Source organism: Enhydra lutris, unplaced genomic scaffold (genome assembly GCF_002288905.1).
Source record: "Enhydra lutris kenyoni isolate GAN:26980312 unplaced genomic scaffold, ASM228890v2 scaffoldscaffold68, whole genome shotgun sequence".
In the NCBI taxonomy this organism is placed as follows: Eukaryota; Metazoa; Chordata; class Mammalia; order Carnivora; family Mustelidae; genus Enhydra; species Enhydra lutris.
This window is the reverse complement of record NW_019154152.1, coordinates 14352817-14380464: the sequence shown is the minus strand read 5'-3', so window position 1 is coordinate 14380464 and position 27648 is coordinate 14352817. Positions and strand designations below refer to the sequence as shown.

Here is a 27648-nt window from a genome sequence, read left to right as displayed (position 1 = left end):
AGGATCATTATATAGCCTATGTACATTACAAGAATATAGTAATATTGTGGAAATCTTTATACTAATAAACTTGAAATCTTAGGTGAAACCGATAAGTTCTTTGGAAGACAAACTATCAAAGCTCACGTAAGAAGGCACAGAGAGGCTAAATAGCCCTACATCTAATAAAGTAACAGAAGTCATATTTTTAAATTTCCCCACAGGGAAATCTTAACACCCAGACGGGTTCACTGAAGAATTCTGCCAAACATTTGCAGAATAGTAATACCAACTTTACACAAATTCTTCCAGAAGGAATACAAGAGTTAAGGTTTCCCAATCCATTTTATAAAACCAGCATTACTCTCATACTAAACTGGACAAGAACAAGGCAAGAAAAGTACAGACCAATATCCCCCATGGACATAGATGAAAGAAGCCTTAATAAAATATTGGCAAATGTAATCCATTATGAAAGGAAATTTCCTCACCCTGACAAAGTGCTACAAAATTTACAGCTAATATTATACTTAATAATGAAAGACTTAATACTTTTACACAACAGCAGTAACAAAACAAGGATGCCCACTTTATTCACTTCTAGTCAACACTGTACTGAGGTCTTACCAATGAAATGATAAGAAAAGAGAAAAAACACATATTCATTAGAAAGGAAGAAATTAGACCATGTGTTCACAGACATGATTGCCTACACAGCAATCTACAAAAGGAATCTACAAAAAAAACTACTAGATCTAATAAATGAGTTTAGCAAGGTCACAGAATACATGCTTAATACAGAAATGTTTCTATATACTAGCAACAACAACTGGAAATAGGCATATTCTTTAAATGAATAGCATTTAAACTAGCATAAAAAACATGGAATCACAGGTACAAATCTAACAAAATATGTGCAAGACCTATATACTTAAAACTACAAAACGCTGATGAATGAAATCAAAGATTTTCCCAAATGGAGAGATGTCCATAGACTGAAACATCCAATACTAGCAAGATGTCAATTCTCCCCAAATTTTCTCAGATTTTTATAGAATTGACAAATTAATTCTAAAGTGTATAGGTAAAGGCAAAAGATCTATAACAGCCAGAACAATTTGAAAAAAGATCAAAGTTGGAGGATTCTTATTACCTGAATTCATGATGTATAAAACTATGGAATTCAAGACAATGTGATATTGACATAAAGACAGACCTATAGAACAATGAAACAGAAGAGAGTCCAGAAGCAGACCCACATAAAATTATTTTAAATTATCAGTTTTCAACAAAGATAGCAAGGTAATTCAATGGAGAAATAATAGCTCTTATAACAGAGTACAGAAAAAAATGTTCATCCATCTGCAAAAAAAAAAACCATATACTTTAAATAAAAGTTAATCCAAAATGATCATAGACATAAACGTAAAACCTAATAGTATAAAACTTCTAGAGGAAAAACCCCATAGAAGAAAATCTCTGTGACCCTGGATTAGGCAAATATGTCTTAGATAAGACACGAAAAGTATGAAACATAAAAAGCAAACACCGATATAGTGGACTTTAACACTTATAAACTTGCTATTTAAATGACACTTAAAGAAATGAAAGGACAAAGGATGCCTTGGTGGCTCCGTTGCTCAAGTGTCTGCCTTCAGCTCAGGTCATGATCATAGAGTCCTGGGATCCAGTCCCACATCAGGCTCCCTGCTCAGTGGGGAGCCTGCTTCTCCCTCTCCCTCTGCCTGCCACTCTCCCTGTTTGTGCTCTGCATGTCAAATAAAAAAAAATAATAATAATAATAAAGGACAAGCCACAGACTAGCAGAAAATATTCAGAAAATACTATCTCATAAAGAACTAACTCATATCCACAATACATATAGAAGTTTTACAACTCAATAATGAGAATTCAAACAGCCAAATAAAAACTGGGCAAAAGACCTGAATAAACATTTCACTTAAAAAAGGGCAAGAGAGAGAATGATGACAAATAAACATTTTTTTATTGCTCAACATAACTTCATCACTAGATAAATTAAAATTAAAATCAGAAGATTCTATATACCCATAGTTAAGCAGCAGCAGAAGAAATTAAGAAAACAATTCCAGGAGCACCTGGGTGGCTCAGTCAGTTAACCATCTGCCTTTGGCTTAGGTCATGATCCAGGAGTCCTGGGATCGAGCCCCGCATCGGCAGTCTGCTTCTCCCTCTTCCTCCACCACTACCTCCCCCGCCCCCCTGACTTGTTCTCTCCCTCTCTCCCTATGAAATAAATAAATAAAATCTTTTTTTAAAAAAATAAGTAAAAAAAAAAAAAAGAAAGAAAAGAAAACCATCCCATTTACAATTACTCCCCAAATAATAAGACACCTAGGAGTAAATCTAACCAAAGAGGTAAAAGACCTGTGCTCTGAAAACTATAAAACACTGATCAAAGAAATTGAAGATAACACAAAGAAATGGAAAGACATTTCAAATTCCATGCCCATAGATTGGAAGAGCAAATATTGTTAAAATGTCTATACTACTCAAAGCAATCTACATATTTAAAGCAACCCCTGTCAAAATACCAATAGCATTTTCCATAGAAACAGAACAAACAATCCTAAAATTTATATGGAACCACAAAAGAACCTGAATCACTAAAGCATTCTTGAAAAAGGAAAGCAAATCTGTGAATCCTGGACTTCAAGTTATACTGCAAAGCTGCAGTAATCAAAACAGTATGGTACTGGCACAAAAACAGACACAGAGATCAGTGGAACAGAATAGAATATCTAGAAATAAACCCATAATCATCGGGTTGATTAATCTTCAGCAAAGCAAGAAAGAATATCCGATGAGAAAATGCTAGTCTCTTCAACAAATGGTGTTGGGAAAACTGGACAGCCATATGCAAAAGAATGAAACTGGGCCACTTTCTTACACCATACACAAAAATAAATTAAAAATGGACTAAAGAGGGGCGCCTGGGTGGCTCAGTGGGTTAAAGCCTCTGCCTTCGGCTCAGGTCATGATCTCAGGGTCCTGGGATCGAGCCCCACAGTGGGCTCTCTGCTCAGCAGAGAGCCTGCTTCCTCCTCTCTCTGTCTCTGCCTGCCTCTCTGCCTACTTGTGATCTCTGCCTGTCAAATAAATAAATTTTTTTTAAAAATGGACTAAAGATCTAAATGTGAGGCCTGAAACCATAAAAATCTTAGAAAAGAGCACAGGCAGTAATTTCTCTGACACCAACTGTTTTTTAGATTGGTCCCCTGACACAAGGGAAACAAAAGCAAAAATAAACTATTGGGACTATATCAAAATAAAAAACTTCTGCATAGCCAAAGAAACAATCAACAAATCTAAAAGGCAACCTACTGAATAGGGTACTATATTTACAAATGACATCAAATAAAGGGTTTGTATCCAAAATATATAAAGAATTTATAAAAGTCAATACCCAAAAAAGCAAATAATCCAATTTTAAAAATGGGCAGAAGACATGAAGACTTTTCTCCAAAGTAGACATCCAGATGGCCAACAGACACATGAAAAGATGCTCTGAAAAGACGCTCATCATCACTTAACACCAGGGAAATGCAAATCAAAACTACAATGAGATATCAAACTGTCAGAATGGCTAAAATCAAGAACACAAGAAACAACAGGTGTTGGCGAAGATGTGGAGAGAAAGGAACACTTGTGCATTGTTGGTGGAATGCAAACTGGTGCAGCCACTGCGGAAAACAGTATGGAGTTTCCTCAAAAATTTAAAAAGAGAAATGCCCTGTGATCCAGCAATTGCACTATTAAGTATTTACCCAAATAATACAAAAACACTAATTCAAAGGGATATATGCACCCCTATGTTTAGAGCAGTTTTATTTACAATAGCCAAGATATGGAAGCAGCCCAATGTCCACCGATTGACAAATGGATAAAAAAGATGAGTGTGTGTGTGTGTGTGTGTGAATATTACTCGACCATAAAAAAGAATGAAATCTTGTCACTTGCAATGATACGGATGGAGCTCGACAGGATAATGCTAAGTGAAATAAATCAATCAGAAAAAGATAAGTTCCATATGATTTCACTCTTATGTAGAATTTAAGAAATGAAACAAATGCAAAAGGGAGGGAAGAGACAGAGACAAACCAAGAAACAGACTTTTAACTATAGAGAAAAAATCGGTGGTTACCAAAGGGGAGGTAGGTGGGGGATGGGTGAAATAGGTGATGGGGATTAAGGAGTGCACTTGTCATGATGAACACTGGGTAATTACAATTAAAACTATGCCAAAAAAAGTCACAACAAGATACCACTTCGAATCCATCAGAATGATTAAACCCAACAGAATGGAAAACAACTTGGCAGCTTCTTGTAAATTTCAACACTTACCACTAGACCCAGAAATTCCATTCCTACGTATTTACTCAATAGAAATGACAACATATGTCAACATAAAGGTGGATATTTAAATATTCACAGCAGCATTATTCATTGTGGTGGTTAATAGAATTTATACATTTGTCAAATCTACTGAACTGTATACCTTAAAAGGGTAATTTCATTGTATATACATTATACCTCAACAAATCTGACCTGTAAACAAAGTTTCATTCAAAAGTCGGCCCTGCCTGACTCCATCCCGACTTGTCTAAATACCTCTTTCATATACTCCCCCAAATTATATCACAAAGCTACAGCAATCAAAACAGTGCTCTGCAGGTCCATGCAGGTGTTCACCAATCATGAGCTTACCAAGTCTAAGGATCTTGTCTTATCAGTCTCTGGAACCTTAACAGTAAGAATAATGCCTGGTAGAAAGCAGAAGATCGATCAATGAACCCAAGTAATTCCGGCTGTTCTCCTGATACATCCTAGTCTTGTTTTCCTCTGAAAATGTATAATTTTATTTTATCTGATTTTCTAGTAGTATGTTACTTATTTTATCTATTTTGTAGGTGAGTTTTGCCTTTCTACAATAAGTTTCTAACTGGCATAAAAAACATGTTTTCTCTTTCTCTGTTCTCCATTATACCCACTAACCACCTTTGTAAGAAGACACCCAAAAACAGACTCTCTGAAATTAGAGCAGCTTCAACATAAACACAGTTGAGTACTTCAAGATCACTACCCAAGGAATATGTGAGTTGAAAAGCATGAAGTCCATCTTCTTTGGCCAAAAACCCCCTGCCAGACTATAGCCATACAACTCTAATGTTAAGAAGCACCATCCTCCATGAAATTTAAGCACTTTCAGAAAAAAGATAAGAGCTCAATACCATTGTCTATCCACAGAGAGCCAACTATGCTATGTGGGAAGACAGAAAAAGTATACATCTTAGTGCAGGGCTCTGGCTGGCCAGCCTAAAGGCAATAAATGTCTCATGCTGAAAGAGAAGAGAGAGGCCCTAAGCCAGAAGTCATGATTTTATAAATTTTCATTGAGACCAGTCCTAAAACAGAAGGAAAAATAGAAAAATAACAAAGAGTAAGAATCCATAGCAGTTAGAATTTAGTTATGTAAAATATCTATTACATGCATTATTCTGATCACTATAGGAAGACACAAAATAAAATCTATGATAAGCAAAATGAGGGCAGAGGAGTAAAATATCTATTACATGCATTATTCTGATCACTATAGGAAGACACAAAATAAAGTATATGGTAAACAAAATGAGGGCAGAGGAGTTTTTTTTTAATCTGAAAAAAAATATGTGGAATTAAATTGTTTCTTTAAAAGAAATAAAGCAGGGGCGCCTGGGTAACTCTGCTGGTTAAGCATCCGACTCTGATTTCAGCTCAGGTCATTTTCTCAGGGTCATGAGATTGAGCCCTGTGTCAGTCTCTGCACTGAGTATGGAGCCTGCTTAAGATTCTCTCTCTCTCTCTCTCCCCAACCCCAATCATGTGCATGCTTTTTCTCTCTCTCTCAAAACAATAATATAAATAAATAAATAAATAAAAGAAATCAGAAAATCTATATTGAATAAATATTAAGAAACATCAAGGATATTCACAGATACGACTAACATTTTGGAGTTACCTTTAGCAGTATCCAATAGGTATCACAAATAGACACAGCATTTATTCCAAGGTAGGTTACCAAGGACCACATGTATAGATCAGTGTCGTACAGCACAAATCATGCATCTGTAAGTCGGCCAGGCCTAGATTTCAATCTTCCTCCACCTAGCAGTGTGATCTTGAGCATTTACTTAAACTCCCTGTGGTTGGATTTTCCCATTTAGAAAATAAGGGCACTAATACCAACCTTCACAAGGCTGCTATAAAATATTAAGTAAAATAACCTAGTCTGGAGATGGTAAATAGGTTTCATATATCAGCAATTCTGATACATTGCTAGCTGCATCCCAGAACACTGTGTCCAAAGGGATTATGGAGTGACTTCGAAGCTCAGCTAGAGGAATGCTATGATCCAATAGCTACCTCACTCATAGGGACTTGGTAGTAGTATGCAAGCCAGGCATTTGTCAGCCCTGTGTTTAATAAACAGTAATATCTCTCAAAAAAAAAAAATTAAAAATAAATAAATAAATAAATAAATAGTACCTCTCCTTCCCAAAATCATTCAACTCTACTGGTCATAAGAGAAGTATTTAATAGTATGTTCTATATTTGCAAGTTAATTTTTAGATCCAATAAAAGAGAAGATCGCTTCTCAGCCTTGTGGCTAAGATCAAGTGCAATAAAATAGAAGAAGCAGAATGCTATGGGAAAGCATATTCTTTCCTACCAAAAAAAAAAAAAAAAATTCCTCTTAAAGTAACAGCTCAGGGTACTTCTTCATAAGTTTCTTCAATTAAAAATTATTTTTGAACTTGGCCATGACTCAGAATTTCTATAATTAAGTATAGAAATAATCATAAGGGTTCTCTATAATAGGAAATGTAGAATCTAAACAATATACAAAAAGGTTAGGTAGGCTTAGAGAAGACAAACACTTAAAACTACAGTCTAAAAATTACCTGCTGACCCAAGTATTTCAGCCCATCCAAATAGACTTTCCATTCAATCAAAAGCTGGTAGATGTTCTCCTTTCCACCCCATATCTTCACCACAAAACAAGACACAGACGTATCAAGTCGGTCAGGCATTATTCCAAAATCGAGACTCCGCCATGTTGGATTCTGTTGATGGAAAGGAAAGCATGAAGATTCTAATTTGCTTACAGTTATTTCAATGAGATTAGAAATCATTTTGTTTTTAAAAACCAAAAGACTTCAAAAATACATCAAACTGCAGACTTAAATAAACCAGGAAGACATCTAATTAACACAATGGGGGTGATAATGGTATAAGCATACCTAAGAAATAACTGCAAGTTTGGTCCCAAAGCACCACAATAAAGCAAGAACCGAACTAAAGCAAGTCAAATGAATCTTTTGGTTTCTCAGTGCATATAAAAGTTATGTTTACACTAGGCGCCTGGGTGGCTCAGTGGGTTAAAGCCTCTGCCTTTAGCTCAGGTCATGATCCCAGGGTCCTGGGATCGAGCCCCACATTGGGCTCTCTGCTCAGCAGGGAACCTGCTTCCCCCTCTCTCTGTCTGCCTCTCCGCCTACTTGTGATCTCTCTCTGTCAAATAAATAAATAAAATCTTAAAAAAAAAAAAAAAGTTATGTTTACACTATACCACAGTCTATTAAATGTACAACAGCATCATGTCTAAAAAAAAACCAATGTACACACCTCAATTAAATAATACTTTATTGCTTAAAAATGTAACCATCATGTGAGCTTTTAGCTATTCATAATCTTTGTGCTGGTGGAGTGTCCTGCCCAGTGTCGATGGCTACTGACTCATCAGGGTGGTGGCTGCTAAAGGCTGGGGCGGCTGTGATAATTTCTTAAAATAAGACAACAACCGAATTTGTTGCACTGATTGACTGACTCTTCCTTTCATGAATGATTTCTCTGTAGCATGCAATGCTGTCTGACAGCATTTTACCCACAGTAAACCCTCTTTCAAACATATAATCAATCCTCTCAAACCTACCACTGCTTTATCAACCAAGTTTATGTCATATTCTAAATCCTTTGTTGTCATTTCAACTATCTTCATCACAAAATCTTCACCAGGAGTAGATTCCTTCCCAAGAAGCCACTTCCGTTGTTCTATGAGAAGTAACTGCTCATCCATTCAAGTTTTATCATGAGGTTGCAGCAACTCAGTCATGTCTTCAGACTCCACCTCTCATTCTAGTTCTCTTGCTATTTTCACCACATCTATAGTTACTCCCTCCATTCAAGTCTTGAACCCCTCACAGTCATCTATATTAGGATTGTAGTCAGCTTCTTCCAAACTCCTCTTAATATTGATATTTTGACCTCCTCCCATGAATCATGAGTGCTGTTAAAGGCATGTAGAATGGTGAATCCTTTCTGGAAGGTTTTCAATTGACTTTGCCCAGATTCAGCAGAGGAATCACTACCTACAGCAGCTATAGCCTTACAAAATGTACTTCTTAAATAGTTAAGACTAGAAAGTTCAAATGACTCCTGGATCCATATGGGCTACAGAATGGATGCTGTGTCAGCAGGCACAAAAACAACCTTAATTGCATTGTACATCTCTATCAGAACTCTTGGGTGACCAGGTGCATTTTCTACAAGGAGTAATATCTTGAAAGGAATCCTTTTCTGACCATATCTCAACAGTGGGCTTAAAATATTCATGGAATCATGTTGTAAACAGATGTGCTGCCATTCAGGTTTTCTCGCCCCATTTATGGAGCACAGGCAGAGTAGATTTAGCACAACTTTTAAGGGTCCTAAGATTTTCAGAATGGTAAATGACATTGGCCTCAATTTAGTCATGAGCAGCATTAGCCCCTGACAAGAGAGTCAGCATGTCCTTCTGAAGCTTTGAAGCCAGGCATTGACTTCACTAGCTGTGAAAGTCCTAGAAGGCACCCTTTCAAGTAAGAAGGCTGTTTCATCTACATTGAAAATCTGTTGTTTAGTGTAGCTACCTTATTACTCATCTTCACCAGGCCTTCTGGATGACTTGCTGCAGATTCTACATCAGCACCTGCTGCTTCACCTTGCACTTAACCCTCACAGACACACTTCTTTCCTTAAACCTCATGAACCAACCTCTGCTAGCCTCAACTTCTCTTCTACAGCTTCCTCACCCTCTCTCACCCTTCACAGAATTGAAGAGAGTTAGGGCCTTGCTCTGGATTAGGCCTTGCTTTAAGGGAAAGTTGCAGCTGGATCGATCTTTCATCCAGACCTCTCAAACTTTCTCCACATCAGCAATAAGACTGTTCCGCTTTCTTATCATTGTGTATTCACTGGAGTAGCACTTTTAACTTCCTTCCAGATCTTTTCCTTTACATTCATAACTTGGCTGTTTGGTGCAAGAGGCCTAGCTTTCAGTATATCTTGGCTTTCAACACGCTCTCCTCACTAAGCTTAAGCATTTCTAGCTTGTGATTTAGAGAGGCATGTGATTCTTTCATTGAACGTCTAAGAGGCCATTGTAGGGCTATCAAACAGCCTAATTTCAATATTGTTCTATCTCAGGGGAAGAGGGGAGAGGCCTGAGGACAGGGAGAGAGGTGGGGTAATGGCTGGTCGGTGGAGGAGTCAAAACACACACAACATTTATCAATTAAGTTCACTCTCATTATAGGAGCAGTGCATGGTGGCCCAGAACAACTGTGATAGCAATGTCACAGCATCATAACAAGTATAATCACAATGGGACACCCGGGTAGCGAGCAGGTTAAGCGCCTGCCTTTGGCTCAGTTCATGATCCCAGGGTCCTGGGATCGAGTCCCATATCGATCTCTCTGCTCAGCAGGGTGTCTGCTTCTCCCTCTGCCTGCCGCTCCCCCTGCTTGTGCTCTCTCTCTCTCTTTCTCCCTCTCTCTGACAAATAAATGCATAAAATCTTAAAAAAAAAAAGTATAATTATAATGAAAATTCTGAAATATTGCAAGAATCACTAAAACATGACACAGAGACAGGAAGTGAGCAAATATTTTTGGGAAAATGGCACCAACAGACTTGTTCAAAGTCAGGTTGCCACAAACATTCCATTTGTAAAAACACCTTATCTGCGAAGTGCAGTAAAATGAGGTATACCTATAAGTACATGTGCCCCCAATAACCATTTGCTGAGAGAGGAAATCAAGAAAGGAAGAGGAACATCAGTCCAGAGGCTGGTGCCGCCGTGCCTGCAGCTGACGGTCTGGGAGATGGAGAACGGTGATGTGACACAGAAGTGGGAGGTGTTTGGGAACGAGATGTGACAGGAGTTGCTGATGGGCGAAGCTGAGCTGCCAGCTAAGGAAGGAATCTAGAATGTCTCCTGGGTCTCTGCCTCCAACAACGGGCATAAGATGTGCCGGTTTCTGCACAGGGGAAGACTGGCAGAGGCGAAAGAGTGCAGCATGGGGACGGGGTGGGCAAGAGAACCGGGAGTCCACACCCCAATGCGCCAGCTGTGAGAGGCCTTCGGGCGTGAGCATGAGCGCAGACGTCAGGCAGCAGTCTGGAGCCCAGAGGAGAGGGGAAGGTGGAAGGAGCAACCACATCCCGAGCTAGGTCTGCCAGAGAGAGTGTGAATGAAGGGAGAAGAGGGCCAGGACCTACGTGCGGCCCAAAAGGTCTGAAAACCCACAAAACCCAAACCAAACCAACCAATCAGTCAAGGTCATGTTCGTGTGATGAGCTGGAGAAACCTGTCTAGGCCCTCCGAGTCTGCTTCCTCCCCTGTAAAATGAGCTACTAAATCTTCCTCACAGAACAAGACCCCAAAGCCCCAGACACACAAGTAGGGGCTCAACAGATGACAACAGCCCTAAGAGGGCTCTGAATTCTCCATCCCGACAAGGCCAGGAAAGGGTTCTCCAGCCAAAGCCAGCAGAAATAGATCCCTCAGCCGTCTCAGTGAGTCAGTCCCCCTCACAGCTCTGCCTGTTCTCCAGGCTTCTCCGGATCATGGCAGGCCCTGACCTGGGAGGGAAGCCCACGCTGCACACTGCTGCTCAGAATGACCACCAGTACTTCTGAATTTTGCTGCTTATTTATTATAGCTATTAGAAGGAGGATATATTCTAATTTCTTACTAATATGGCTTCATATGGTAATTCATTTATTCAATACTTAAGACAATTATTAAGAAGCAACACATACACAGTGCCCTCAAAATACCTCCAACTTGTTAGATTTAAACCTGTATTTAAATAATTACATTATTTCATGAAAAGTTCAATAACAATATTATGCACAGAAGGGAATTAAACCTCAAACAAACAGGGGAAAGACATCACCACAGAGGCTGTGAAACTTGGCTTTTAAAGGACAAACAGGATTTCCCTAGGTTAAAATAAGGAATTTCAGGCAGAAGGAACACAATTCACAAGGGCTCAGCAGTGTGACGCAGCAAGGTATGGTCAGGGAGCTAAGACAACTCCTGGAACACGCAACACAAGAGCAACAGGACACAAGGCTTGAGATAAACAAGAAGCTACACTGAAGGATATCTGGGGGCGCTGGCTGGCTTAGTCAGTCTACCAGACTCTTGATCCCAGGGTCGTTGAGTTTGAGCCCCACACTGGGTATAGAGATCACCTTAAAATTTAAATTAAAACAGAAGGAGCCAAGATGGCGGAGAAGTAGCAGGCTGAGACTACTTCAGGTAGCGGGAGATCAGCTAGATAGCTTATCTAAAGATTGCAAACACCTACAAATCCAACGGGAGATCGAAGAGAAGAAGAACAGCAACTCTAGAAACAGAAAATCAACCACTTTCTGAAAGGTAGGACTGGCGGAGAAGTGAATCCAAAGCGACGGGAAGATAGACCGCGGGGGGAGGGGCCGGCTCCTGGCAAGCGGCGGAGCAACGGAGCACAAAATCGGGACTTTTAAAAGTCTGTTCCGCTGAGGGACATCGCTCCAGAGGCTTAACCGGGGTGAAGCCCACGCAGGGTCAGCGTGGCCTCAGGTCCCGCAGGGTCACAGAAGGATCGGGGGTGTCTGAGTGTCGCAGAGCTTACAGGTACTAGAACAGGGAAGCCGGCTACAGAGACAGAGCCGAGGAGTAAGCTCTAAGCTCGGGGTTACCTTGAACCGGTTGCAGGCTCGGTCAGCTTGGAGCACGGCCGGAGGCAGGGTAACGGGAGTAATTGGGCGCTGTTCTCTGAGGGTGCACTGAGGTGTGAGGCCCCGGGCTCTCGGCTCCTCCAGGCCGGAGACCGGGAGGCCGCCATTTTCATTCCCGCCCTCCGGAACTCTACGGAAAGCGCTCAGGGAACAAAAGCTCCCGAAAGCAAACCCCAGCGGATTACTCAGCCCGGCCCCTGGTAAGGGCGGTGCAACTCCGCCCGGGGCAAAGACACTTGAGAATCACTACAACAGGCCCCTCCCCCAGAAGATCAACAAGAAGCCCAGCCAGGACCAAGTTCACCTACCAAGGAGTACAGTTTCAATACCAAGGAGAGCAGCGGAATTCCAAAGGAGGAGAAAGCAAAGCACGGAACTCATGGCTTTCTCCCCATGATTCTTTAGCCTTGCAGTTAATTTAATTTTTTTTCTTTTTCTTTTTTTTTTTTCATTTTATTTTTCTTCTTCTGCTAAATTTTTTTAACTTTTACCCTTTTCTTTTTTAACGTTTTTTAACTAGTTTATCTAATATATATATATATTTTTTTTCCTTTTTATATTTTTTTCTTTATTGGTTTTCTTTTTTTAATTGTTTCTTTTTTTTTTCTTTTTTTTCTCTCTCTTTTTTTTTTTTTTTTCCTTCTTTCTGAACCTCTTTTTATCCCCTTTCTCCCCCTCACGATTTGGGATCTCTTCTGATTTGGCTAAAGCATATTTTCCTGGGGTTGTTGCCACCCTTTTAGTATTTTACTTGCTCCTTCATCTGCTCTTATCTGGACAAAATGACAAGGCGGAAAAATTCACCACAAAAAAAAGAACAAGAGGCAGTACCAAAGGCTAGGGACCTAATCAATACAGACATTGGTAATATGTCAGATCTAGAGTTTAGAATGACGATTCTCAAGGTTCTAGCCGGGCTTGAAAAAGGAATGGAAGATATTAGAGAAACCCTCTCGGGAGATATAAAAGCCCTTTCTGGAGAAATAAAAGAACTAAAATCTAACCAAGTTGAAATCAAAAAAGCTATTAATGAGGTGCAATCAAAAATGGAGGCTCTCACTGCTAGGATAAATGAGGCAGAAGAAAGAATTAGCGATATAGAAGACCAAATGACAGAGAATAAAGAAGCTGAGCAAAAGAGGGACAAACAGCTACTGGACCATGAGGGGAGAATTTGAGAGATAAGTGACACCATAAGACGAAACAACATTAGAATAATTGGGATTCCAGAAGAAGAGGAAACAGAGAGGGGAGCAGAAGGTATATTGGAGAGAATTATTGGAGAGAATTTCCCCAATATGGCAAAGGGAACAAGCATCAAAATCCAGGAGATTCAGAGAACCCCCCTCAAAATCAATAAGAATAGGTCCACACCCCGTCACCTAATAGTAAAATTTACAAGTCTTAGTGACAAAGAGAAGATCCTGAAAGCAGCCCGGGAAAAGAAGTCTGTAACGTACAATGGTAAAAATATTAGATTGGCAGCAGACTTATCCACAGAGACCTGGCAGGCCAGAAAGAGCTGGCATGATATATTCAGAGTACTAAACGAGAAAAACATGCAGCCAAGAATACTATATCCAGCTAGGCTATCATTGAAAATAGAAGGAGAGATTAAAAGCTTCCAGGACAAACAAAAACTGAAAGAATTTGCAAGTACCAAACCAGCTCTACAGGAAATATTGAAAGGGGTCCTCTAAGCAAAGAGAGACCCTAAAAGTAGTAGATCAGAAAGGAACAGACACAATATACAATAACAGTCACCTTACAGGCAATACAATGGCACTAAATTCATATCTCTCAATACTTACCCTGAATGTTAATGGGCTAAATGCCCCAATCAAAAGACACAGGGTATCAGAATGGATAAAAAAACAAAACCCATCTATATGTTAACTACAAGAAACTCATCTTAAACCTGAAGACACCTCCAGATTTAAAGTGAGGGGGTGGAAAAGAATTTACCATGCTAATGGACATCAGAAAAAAGCAGGAGTGGCAATCCTTATATCAGATCAATTAGATTTTAAGCCAAAGACTATAATAAGAGATGAGGAAGGACACTATATCATACTCAAAGGAACTGTCCAACAAGAAGATCTAACAATTTTAAATATCTATGCCCCTAACATGGGAGCAGCCAACTATATAAACCAATTAATAACAAAATTAAAGAAACACATCGACAATAATACAATAATCGTAGGGGACTTTAACACTCCCCTTACTGAAATGGACAGATCATCCAAGCAAAAGATCAACAAGGAAATCAAGGCCTTAAATGACACACTGGACCAGATGGACATCACAGATATATTCAGAACATTTCATCCCAAAGCAACAGAATACACATTCTTCTCTAGTGCACATGGAACATTCTCCAGAATAGATCATATTCTCGGTCCTAAATCAGGTCTCAACCGTTATCAAAAGATTGGAATCATTCCCTGCATATTTTCAGACCACAATGCTCTAAAGCTAGAACTCAGTCACAAGAGGAAATTTGGAAAGAACCCAATTACATGGAGACTAAACAGCATCCTTCTAAAGAATGAATGGGTCAACCAGGAAATTAAAGAAGAGTTGAAAAAATTCATGGAAACAAATGATAATGAAAACACAACGGTTCAAAATCTGTGGGACACAACAAAGGCAGTCCTGAGAGGAAAATATATAGCGGTACAAGCCTTTCTCAAGAAACAAGAAAGGTCTCAGGTACACAACCTAACCCTACACCTAAAAGAGCTAGAGAAAGAACAAGAAAGAAACCCTAAACCCAGCAGGAGAAGAGAAATCATAAAGATCAGAGCAGAAATCAATGAAATAGAAACCAAAAAAACAATAGAACAAATCAACGAAACTAGGAGCTGGTTCTTTGAAAGAATTAATAAGATCGATAAACCCCTGGCCAGACTTATCAAAAAGAAAAGAGAAAGGACCCAAATAAATAAAATCATGAATGAAAGAGGAGAGATCACAACGAACACCAAAGAAATACAGACAATTATAAGAACATACTATGAGCAACTCTACGCCAACAAATTTGACAATCTGGAAGAAATGGATACATTCCTAGAGACATATAAACTACCACAACTGAACCAGGAAGAAATAGAAAGCCTGAACAGACCCATAACCAGTAAGGAGATTGAAACAGTCATCAAAAATCTCCAAACAAACAAAAGCCCAGGGCCAGATGGCTTCCCGGGGGAATTCTACCAAACATTTAAAGAAGAACTAATTCCTATTCTCCTGAAACTGTTCCAAAAAATAGAAATGGAAGGAAAACTTCCAAACTCATTTTATGAGGCCAGCATCACCTTGATCCCCAAACCAGACAAGGATCCCATCAAAAAAGAGAACTATAGACCAATATCCTTGATGAACACAGATGCAAAAATTCTCGCCAAAATACTAGCCAATAGGATTCAACAGTACATTAAAAGGATTATTCACCACGACCAAGTGGGATTTATTCCAGGGCTGCAAGGTTGGTTCAACATCCGCAAATCAATCAATGTGATACAACACATTAATAAAAGAAAGAACAAGAACCATATGATACTCTCCATAGATGCTGAAAAAGCATTTGACAAAGTCCAGCATCCCTTCCTGATCAAAACTCTTCAAAGTGTAGGGATAGAGGGCACATACCTCAATATTATCAAAGCCATCTATGAAAAACCCACCGCAAATATCATTCTCAATGGAGAAAAACTGAAAGCTTTTCCGCTAAGGTCAGGAACACGGCAGGGATGTCCATTATCACCACTGCTATTCAACATAGTACTAGAAGTCCTAGCCTCAGCAATCAGACAACAAAAGGAAATTAAAGGCATCCAAATTGGCAAAGAAGAAGTCAAACTATCACTCTTTGCAGATGATATGATACTATATGTGGAAAACCCAAAAGACTCCACTCCAAAACTGCTAGAACTTGTACAGGAATTCAGTAAAGTGTCAGGATATAAAATCAATGCCCAGAAATCAGTTGCATTTCTCTACACCAACAACAAGACAGAAGAAAGAGAAATTAAGGAGTCAATCCCATTTACAATTGCACCCAAAACTATAAGATACCTAGGAATAAATCTAACCAAAGAGACTAAGAATCTATACACAGAAAACTATAAAGTACTCATGAAAGAAATTGAGGAAGACACAAAGAAATGGAAAAATGTTCCATGCTCCTGGATTGGAAGAATAAATATTGTGAAAATGTCTATGCTACCTAAAGCAATCTACACATTTAATGCAATTCCTATCAAAGTACCATCCATATTTTTCAAAGAAATGGAACAAATAATCCTAAAATTTATATGGAACCAGAAAAGACCTCGAATAGCCAAAGCAATATTGAAAAAGAAAGCCAAAGTTGGTGGCATCACAATTCCGGACTTCAAGCTCTATTACAAAGCTGTCATCATCAAGACAGCATGGTACTGGCACAAAAACAGACACATAGATCAATGGAACAGAATAGAGAGCCCAGAAATAGACCCTCAACTCTATGGTCAACTAATCTTCGACAAAGCAGGAAAGAATATCCAATGGAAAAAAGACAGCCTCTTCAACAAATGGTGTTGGGAAAATTGGACAGCCACATGCAGAAAAATGAAATTGGATCATTTCCTTACACCACACACGAAAATAGACTCAAAATGGATGAAGGATCTCAATGTGAGAAAGGAATCCATCAAAATCCTTGAGGAGAACACAGGCAGCAACCTCTTCGACCTCAGCCGCAGCAACATCTTCCTAGGAACATCGCCAAAGGCAAGGGAAGCAAGGGCAAAAATGAACTATTGGGATTTCATCAAGATCAAAAGCTTTTGCACAGCAAAGGAAACAGTTAACAAAACCAAAAGACAACTGACAGAATGGGAGAAGATATTTGCAAATGACATATCGGATAAAGGGCTAGTGTCCAAAATCTATAAAGAACTTAGCAAACTCAACACCCAAAGAACAAATAATCCAATCAAGAAATGGGCAGAAGACATGAACAGACATTTCTGCAAAGAAGACATCCAGATGGCCAACAGACACATGAAAAAGTGCTCCACATCACTCGGCATCAGGGAAATACAAATCAAAACCACAATGAGATACCACCTCACACCAGTCAGAATGGCTAAAATTAACAAGTCAGGAAATGACAGATGCTGGCGAGGATGCGGAGAAAGGGGAACCCTCCTACACTGTTGGTGGGAATGCAAGCTGGTGCAACCACTCTGGAAAACAGCATGGAGGTTCCTCAAAATGTTGAAAATAGAACTACCCTATGACCCAGCAATTGCACTGCTGGGTATTTACCCTAAAGATACAAACGTAGTGATCCGAAGGGGCACGTGCACCCGAATGTTTATAGCAGCAATGTCTACAATAGCCAAACTATGGAAAGAACCTAGATGTCCATCAACAGACGAATGGATAAAGAAGATGTGGTATATATACACAATGGAATACTATGCAGCCATCAAAAGAAATGAAATCTTGCCTTTTGCGACGACATGGATGGAACTAGAGGGTATCATGCTTAGCGAAATAAGTCAATCGGGGAAAGACAACTATCATATGATCTCCCTGATATGAGGGAGAGGAGATGCAACATGGGGGGTTAAGGGGGTAGGAGAAGAGTAAATGAAACAAGATGGGATTGGGAGGGAGACAAACCATAAGTGACTCTTAATCTCACAAAACAAACTGAGGGTTAATGGGGGGGTGTGGGGGGGTGGGATTATGGACATTGGGGAGGGTATGTGCTATGGTGAGTGCTGTGAAGTGTGTAAACCTGGCGATTCACAGACCTGTACCCCAGGGGATAAAAAGATATTATATGTTTATGAAAAATAAAATTAAAAAAAAAAAAATTAAAGGGTAGAAAAAGGATATATAAGGCGAACATTAACCAACTTTGCTGGATTGTATTGTGGTTCCAAGTTATTATTCACTTTTCTTCTTTCTGTCAAAATATTTTACTGAGGTATAGTTGACACACAATGTTACATTAGTTTTAGGTGTACAATATAATGATTCGAAAAATCTATATATTTTGCTATGCTCACCCCAAGTGTAGCTACCATCTGTCACCGTACAATGTTAACTGAAATTTCAGTTTTATTGTGTTGTGGTTAAAGACTTGTCTGCAGCTTGAATTTGACTTTTTCTCCATAAAATTCTATCTGTTTTATTTTAAAAAAAAAAAAAAAAAAATTTAAATTAAAACAAAAACAAACAAAAAAAAAAACCACCTGAAGCATCCTTTATGCGTTGCCGAGGAGTACTTTGAACAAGATGTGGAGGATCCATGGAAAGGTTTTACAGTTAAGCATGACAAGGTCAACTTTATGCTCTGAAATAATTTTATTGTTCATTAAGAGAATCATTCAGGGGGCACCTGGGTGGCTCAGTGGGTTAAGCATCTGCCTTCAGCTCAGGTCATGATCCCAGAGTCCTGGGATCGAGTACCACAGAGGCTCCCTGCTCAGCGGGAAATCTTTTTCTCCCTCTCCCTTCTCCCTCCCCCTGCTCATGCTCTCACCCTCTCTCACTTTCTCTCTCTCAAATAAAATCTTGTTTAAGATTTCATGACATCAAATGATTTTAAGATGCATCTAGATTTCAGGGGTGTTAAACTGTGAAAAAAATGTGCATCTTAGAATCAATGAAACACAGTAACTAAGGGTCTTGTCTAAGGTCTCCTAGTAAACACAGCTCCAGAATTTGAACCTAGGTCTCTAACATTTCTCTCGTGTTGTTTGGTTCTTGGGTTTTTTTTTCTCCCCACCAAAGCACAGAAGACAGAATTTAGAATAAAAGAGCTTTACGAGATTGTCAACAATTTCCTTGTTTTAGAGCCCACAGCCAGAGGCAGGAAGAAAAAGAAAGAATTTTGCCCTCTACCTGTGCCCATTCTCTGGGCAAAAGGAACTTCACATGATTCAAACTTGCTCGTACTGCCCAATTACCATACTATACCCCTGAGCAGGGCTGAGACACAAATAAGTAATTACACATGACAGCAAAAGCTAGAATATTACTACTACAAGAAAGAAGTATTCATTCCAGATAAGCTATACTTAATCTTGACAAAACTCAGGGACCTGTGAGTCCACGGCTTCATCCCAATTTTTCAAAGGAGAAACTGATACTATATACCATTAAATAACTTGCCTAAGGTCATACATCTGGTTATATCTAGAGCAAGAGGTCAAAGTCTATATATCTGACTTTAAAGACATGATAACGATGAAAAACAATTTAAAAAAAAGATAGTGACAACATCAGATAACTTCTGAATAGAGGTAGCCCATGCTGCTGGGGACCGTTTAGCATAAAGCAACCAGGCTTTATGTCCTAGGAAGCCCCTGAAGGATGTAAGATCCGATGTCACTCCTGATAGGCTTGAGTCAATGAGAAAGGTAAATAATGTCCCCTAAATAGGAAAGGGAAGGGGAAGGAGATATGAAATATTCAAATGATAATATTTCACCTAACTAGAATTCAACAGACCACCAACTCCACTATCCTCAAATAGCCAAAAACAAGAAGCATGAAAATAGAACTACTTAAATTATCAAGTTAGATCAAATATGTCCTATAAACTTAGAAAGTATCAAGTCATTGTATACAATTTGTTTATTCCTAATTGGTATTAATTGGCATATTTTTCCAGAACATGAACTTTATACCAAAAAGAAAAAAATAAAAAAAGAAGGCACGTGGGTGGCTCAGTCAGTTAAGCTCTGACTTCAGCTCAGGTCATGATCTCAGGGTCCTGTGATTAAGCCCCATGACAGGCTCCCTGCTCAGTGGGGAGTTTGCTTGTCCTTTTCCCCCTGCTTGTGGTCTCTCTGTCTCTCTCTCAAATAAATAATTAAAATCTTTTAAAACAAACAAACAAAAAAACAGTATCCAAATGGCCAGTAAGAGCATAAAACCTGAAAAGTTACTCAATTAGAATACTGTATGAGGGGCACCTGGGTGGCTCAGTGGGTTAAGCCTCTGCCTTCAGCTCAGGTCATGATCTCAGGGTCCTGGGATCGAGTGCCACATCGGGCTCTCTGCTGGGTGGGGAGCCTGCTTCCTCCTCTCTCTCTCTCTCTCTGCCTGTCTCTCTGCCTACTTGTGATCTCTGTCTGCCAAATAAATAAATAAAATCTTTAAAAAAAAAAAGAATACTGTATGAGGAAATGTAAATTAAAAACATAGTACAATATCGCTATCCAACCAGAACTGCTAAAATGTCAAAAACAGATAATACCAAGTTTGGAGAAGGATGCAGAGCAACTAAAACCTCACACTGCTGCTGGGGCTGTAACTGGTATAACCATTTCAAAAAACTATTTGGAAGTATCCACTAAAGCTGAAAGTCACCTATGACCTAGCACTTGACTCCTTTCCCAGGTATCCACCTAACAGCAGTGAAATGCATATACATGTGCACCGAAGGACATGGCATTAGAATGAACTACGGCATGCGACGACACAGATGAATCTCACACACATAATGCTAAGCAGGAGCGAACATGCCAGAGAGAGAGAGAGAGATTCAAAAACAAGCAAGACTAACCAATGGTGCTCCAAGTCAAGACAGTGGTTCTCCTTGGGAGCAGGGAGTGACTAGAGAAAGAACAAAGGAGTGCCGATAATGTTCTACTTTTTGAACTTCTCCCTTTGAAAAGTCATCAGGCTATTATTTTTGCCCTTTACTGCAATGTGTGTTCTATCTCAATGAAAAGTAATGAAACTCTATTCTTTAAAGACCCAATAGCAGAAAAAAATACAGCATCTTAGAAGGAGGAGGCTGAAGCAATAAATCAAATAAAGGTATCTCTTCATGATGTAAATTTAGGCCTTAAAGTCTAAAGTCTAAAGCTGTTAGGAGACCTCCTGACCTTCAAATTATACCACCTGAAAAGGTAGCTATTTACTCTATGTGTAAGATCACCTCTCAACAAAAGTACATGTGCCCTAGATTATGACACAGTATAATTTCAAATTCTCACTCTCAGAGTAATAAAGCACCAGAAAAACCATGAAATAACCACCCCTTCCCAGAGTGAAAAAAGGAAAAGATTTGGTGAATATATCTGAACAGGGAGAGGGAGGACTTGGGAGTGGGGGGCAGTTGTATTAAATATTCATAAATACTTCATTCTTAAAATAAATTAAAAGCCTTTGAGGGCTCCTGGGTGGCTCAGTGGGTTAAGCCTTTGCCTTGGGCTCAGGTCATGATCTCAGGGTCCTGGGATCAAGCCCCGAATCAGGCTCTCTGCTTGGCAGGGAGCCTGCTTCCCACTCTCTCTCTGCCTGCCTCTCTGCCTGCTTGTGATCTCTGTGTGTGTGTCAAATAAATAAATAAAATCTTAAAAAAAAAAAAAGCCTTTGAAAGTGAGAGTGGTGTTCTGAAGTTACTTCATACGGTTGAATAGATGACACGGGTTTCTTTTCTAAGCCAATACAACATTAATACAGCACAGCTATTGTCAGTCTTCTCATTACAATGACCTTCCTTTATACTTTCATGACATAGCCGCCAAAGAGCCGTAACTCCTGAGTTGGTACATTCAGACACACTGAAAGATTTTATTGCCCAATAATGTTACTGTAAAGACCCAGATGATTTATATTTATATTTAACCTATACAGGTCAGCCTGTTTCATAGATGGAACAAATTATCCAAGTACCAAGATGATCTAAGGACCTATACCATATTCACTGCGGTACAGCTGCAGAATATCAGGATATTTATGGCTCTGAAAAGTTCACTGCCCACTCACCCACAGGAGAATGTAAACTCATTATTTAGCCAGAGCAACTTCTCCATAATGCTGCTCGATGACTGTTTTTTTATTAAAGAAACACACTTGTACAAAAGAAATTTCAAAACATAAACTATCACTGTTCTTATCACCCAGTAACAAATGTATGGTCATAAGAAACACAACTTAAGAAGACATAAAAATTTCTCTAAACATACAAGATAACTCTCGGGAATTGCATGCTGACGTTATAAAGCAGTAGTTACTTCTCAGCCCAATAAACTCTCTTTCCCTGTCTAATTCACCTCTACTCATCCTTCACATCTCAACTTAGAAATTAGCTTCAGCTAGAAACCTTTCCTAGCCAGCCCCTCTTAAAATGAGATAAATAATACTCCGATGTGTTTTCAAAGAGCCCTGTTCTTCTCTGGTACTTTAACTGTATGTGTCAATTACCTTAGTCTCCCTCCATATCATGCAGTTGACCAGACAGAAGTTAGAAAACCCCAAAGATGGTGCAGTTTAATACAGGGTAACATAATCTGGCATAATTAAGAGGAGACAACTCTCTACTCACGCATACCCATAGAGATGAAATGTTAATTTATTTGGTTACAATCAACTGAAACATAAACTTTGACAATCACGCAGGCCAGTAACTCATAAAAAGTATACCGTCGGGTCAGATTTTTTTCCCCAAAGATTTAAACACAGCTCAGGAAGTCAAAATTCCAAACAAAGTTTATGATTCTGATAATTATATCACATGTTGTCCCTAAAAATACTTGCTCTTGCAGTTTTCCTGGGATGCCTGAGTGGCTCACTGGGTTAAAGCCTCTGCCTTCGGCTCAGGTCATAATCTCAGGGTCCTGGGATCAAGACCCGCATCGGGCTCTCTGCTCAGCAGGGAGCCTGCTTCTCCCTCTCTCTCTGTCTGCCTCTCTGCCTACTTGTGATCTCTCTGTCAAATAAATTTAAAAAAATAAAAAAATGAAACTTGCTGTAGACCTTTGCTTATTCAATCACAAGGGCCATCTCGGACCTCTACTCGACCTCCAGCAGACACTAACTCAGTTGAAGGAAGGAAGCTAAAGGAAATGCGAAGTAAGGTAGGCAGCATAAAGCTGTAGAAGAGCAGGGCTTTACAACGTCACGATTGTCCTAAGGACCTAAAGCAAGTTTCTCAGCTTGTCTGAACCTCAGTTTCCCTAACTATTGAACAGGCACGTTTCTTACCTTATAGCACAGTTATCAGGATAAGAACAAATGTACATCATGCATCCAACACATGACTAGAATCACAGGTGGGTACTCTGTAATTGATACCTCTTATTTATTAAAGAAACACACATGTACAGATTTCAACACACACACAAACTACCACTGCTCTTATTCCCACTATGAGATTTTAATTTTGTAATAGAAGTTTAAAAACTCCCTTTTTGTAAAAGTATCTAATGATCAACTTTGTAACTGTTGAAGATGGGTACATATGGTTTCATTACCTAATTCACCTGTACTTTTGTGAATATACAAAATCAACTTTAGAGAATTTAGTTACTTCCATTCTTACTGCTTCAATCATTTTGGTTATTAACCAATGACCCTTCAATCTAATCTCCTCCTAAACAACAGTAACAAAATCCAAAAGTTAACAAATCATTTAGAGAATATGGCTACCTAAAGCCAGAGAACTTTAAAGCTGAATTGTACACTGACAATTAATTGTTCTATGTTAAATATATCTGAGAAGAAACCAGAGCTCTGACTTGTAACTTGGAGACACATCTCCACCTTCCAGCCTGCAGAAGCTGGATTCTTCAGTTACTCAATGCAACAGGCATTTATTGGACTTCTCTGGGTGCAGCACTGCGCTAGGGACATTAGAAAACAGAAAAATGAATACAGTCAATGTCTTTGTCTACCAGATAGTGTCTTTGTCTACCCCTAACTTTGTGTGGCCTGTAACTATATCCCTGTCCAAATCTCTCTCAGGCTGACCAGCTCTTGACCATCACCTCCCATCTCTCCAGGTCATTTCCCTTACTGCCCTGACCCTCAATTCCTCTGCCCCTGTTGTCATACTTACCTAGCAAGATCTCAAACCACCTCTAAGAAGACTAAGAAACTAGTCTTCTTATTCAGTTCTTAAAGACCTCAAGGACACTCCTGCCTTTGTAACCTTCCTGATTCTGGCCTGTAACAGTCTTGCCCCACACAGGTACATAGCTTCTCCCTCACTTGCTTCAGGTGTCTATTCAAATGATTTCATCTATGTGACATTTTGTCTATGTGACAACCAAAGGAAACCAGAAACCAGCACTGCCAGATACTTTCTTATTCTGCTTTATTTTATGCCATTATTTTTAATACCATCTAACATAGTCTATTTATCATTAATTCTAACATGCACTTTCCTTCACATTGAGGATGAATTTTAATTTTAGAAATATTAAGATCAATAAGGTTCTACTATTTTTGACCACCAGGTGGCAGTCATTAGATGTCACTGTCTACATGCAAAACCTTAGAAATAACTGTTCTTAAACTCTTAAATTAGTCATGCTGAACCCTGTTCGCCTGTGCTGACTTTAATGCCATTTAAAATATCTCTCTGGGTTTAAACTGAAACAAACAAACAAAAAGCCCTGTATATAATATCTATCAAATTTTTAAATTCAAAAGGTTAAAAAAACAGAAAGTGATTGGAACAACATAGAGTAACCCAGTACTCTCAAACACTGCTGGCGAGAGTGTAAATGAAACAAAAATTTGGAAAAGCTATTTGGCAATAAATACTAAAGGGGATCCTATGAATACTCCCTACAGGTCCACTCCTAGATATGTATCACATTAACAGAAACGTACACATAGGGTCAACCAACAGATACACATGAGAATGGTCACAGCAGCACTATTCATATCAGCTCAAAAACTAGAAACTAACCAAATGCCCTCAACAGAAGAATGGATAAATTCTGGTACAGTCACACAATGCAGTATTACAGAATAAACAAACTACAAATATACCCACAATCTGAATGACTCTTAAAATATACAGTTGAGACTCTTTCAATATAAAGTGCAAGTCTGATACAAAGGAGTACATACTGTATGATCTCATTTCTGTAAAGCTTAAAAGTAGATAAAATTAATTTATGATGTTAAGTCAGGACAGTAGCAGTAACTGAAGAAGGCATGAGGGGCCTTCAGGGTCGCTAAAAATACTCTACTTATTGACCTGAAAGCTGGTTATACCAGTATATTCAATTTCAGAAAATTCATCAAGTTGTATATTTAAGAACTGTAATCTCTTCTTTATGTATGTTAAACTTCCCAAAAAAAAGTATTAAGTTTTGTATAGGCAAAAGGGCACAGACATAAAACAAGAAGACATGAATTTGGTATTAGAGAAGCAATATTTGTAAATGAAGAAAAAAACCTAATCCACCCTTTTCTTTAAGACTTAATGAAATTCCCACAGATTGAGAAAGCGTATTTATGTTCTGTTACTGAGATTCAAAAGATTCCCAACGCAGGTCGAGCAATATACCTAAAGGAAGGAAAGATTGCTAAATAAATACCTTGGAACGGGTAAAAGAAATATCAAAGTAACAAGAGGCTAGGAAGATCGAATCACAACTCATTCAGGACTATTACGAAGGTCCTGTGTTTCAATTTAATTACAAGTGTTTGTTTTTCTCAGTGAACATAAAATAATGGTGACTTTTAGAACTAACTTGGCTTAGGCTATTTTTCTTGTCTTACTTGTTTGCCAAATACAAGCCATCACAATGACTCTGGAGGTTATGAAGATGACGCATACAGGTCCCTCCCTTTGTAAGGTTTATCCTATATATTAAAGAAGCTAAGACAACCAAAGGAACAGCTATCACACCGCTTCAGAATGTTATCAGTAGTATAAGGACAAGGTTCTTCGTTCTTTGTTTTTTAAAGATTTTTATTTACTTAGAAAGAGAGAGGGAGTAGGGGCAGGGCAGAGGCAGAGAGAGAGAGAGGGAGAATCTCAGGCAGACTCCACACTGAGTCCAAAATCCCACACACGACTCGATCCCACAGCCTGAGCTGAAATCAAGAGCCAGTCAGTCCCTGAACCGACTGAGCCACCCAGGTGCCCCCAAAGTTTTGTTTTCTCAAAGCACAGAAAAAGGGAAACCTCTTCCTGCTAATGTCAGATTGTAAGAAAGCTCTTCAGAAGCATCCAGAACCACGCTGTCCAATACCATATCCATTAGCCACTTGTGGCTATTTAAATTAGAATTAAATAAAATTAAAAATTTAGTTCTCCAGTATTACTGAACCACATCTTAGGCAGTCAGTAGCCACACACGGCTAGTTGCAAATGTACCAGGCGGGGCACAGAACACCGACAGCACCGCGGCGGCGATCTGCAGTAGCCAAGAGTTAGAAAGACCCAAGGAATATGCACATAAGGTCAATTTAATCTTTGGGCAAAAACATTCTTTTTAACTCATGTCCATTTTCCATGTTTCCTTTGACATCACAATGGCAAAAGCAGCCACCCTGGACTGGGGACCAAGTTAAAAATACAAACCTAGGAAAAACAGTTGAAGCCTTGAAGTTAAAGGAGTTAAAAAAGAATACAAGCTCACTAGAGTCCAGCTTAGTTCACCAGGGTGAAAATTCACCCAGAGCTTCAGCTAAAAATCAATGAAGCATTACTTTGCCTAATCTTTAATAGCTAATTGAGGATTGGGGGTTCAGGATATTACTTAGAAGTCAGTCAATAAACATATTTATGGAGGAATCCATTCACTAAGAAACACTGGCTGAGCACCTTCTATGTGCCAAGAACAAAGGGCAACCAGGAGGAATAAAAGCATTTAAATCACTAACTCTATTCAGCAGATATCACAACCACTTACGAATCACTAGCTCCTAAGCAGGGAAAAAGCCCTACAAACTTTGCTCATCTGTGGTTCTTCAGAAACAGCAAGCAGGGAGATAACAATGTGCCATCTCCAGCATATTCTGGAGGGTTGTTGACTCCTGTGGTGCTCAATGCCCATTAATCTGAATCAGTCACAGTGATTTAACAAAAAAACAAAGGAAGAGTCCTTTCCAAAAGAAAAGAACATATGAACTACAGTCTATCAGACCTATATTAAGCTACAAAAGATAGGAAAGACAATCCTTGCCAGAAATATCATAACCTCAAAGAATATCCTTAAAAGGAAACATAAACCAATCAACATTTATCCAACAACTCCCAAGGAGTACACGGGGAGCCAGAGGACATAAAGATATTCAAGCAGTCTCTTGACCTCCAAAAGCTGTCATCTACTTTGGGAGAGGAAACCGTTCATCAACAATCACAATGGACGCAAATGCTCAAAGTGGGATCCCCAGGAAACAACTGCAGGACAAACTGTAACCGGAAAGGACCTTACAAGTCTTCTGTCCAAATATCTCCATTGTCTGAAATCCATTCTACAGTATTTTTATAAAACATTTATTCAACCTAAGTACACACCAGGCATGAAGGTATCACAACCTCATGGACATTTCAGAAGCAACAGAAGATGAGAGCCAGAAGGGCTGAAGAGTTAACATTCAACGAGATGGTTTTAGAAATACGAACTTGAAAGGCAAGTGAATACCAAGTAAATACAATAATGTAGAACAATACACTAACGTAGCACTATTAGCACAGGATCCACTATGACCCAAATCCAGAGAAAAAGCAATGGGATGGTGTAAAACCATTTCCAATAGACTTTTGACTACCAA

General features: G+C 39.1%; 1 protein-coding gene across 1 annotated transcript in view; it reads right to left on the bottom strand.

Annotated features, from left to right (window-relative positions):
* LOC111159380 (UV radiation resistance associated) overlaps window positions 1-27648 on the bottom strand; it is a 324480-nt gene that overhangs the window by 255849 nt on the left and 40983 nt on the right. The window contains exon 4 of the mRNA XM_022521795.1: window positions 6960-7121. Coding sequence (XP_022377503.1) covers window positions 6960-7121 — 162 coding nt within the window. The remainder of the gene's footprint in view (window positions 1-6959; window positions 7122-27648) is intronic.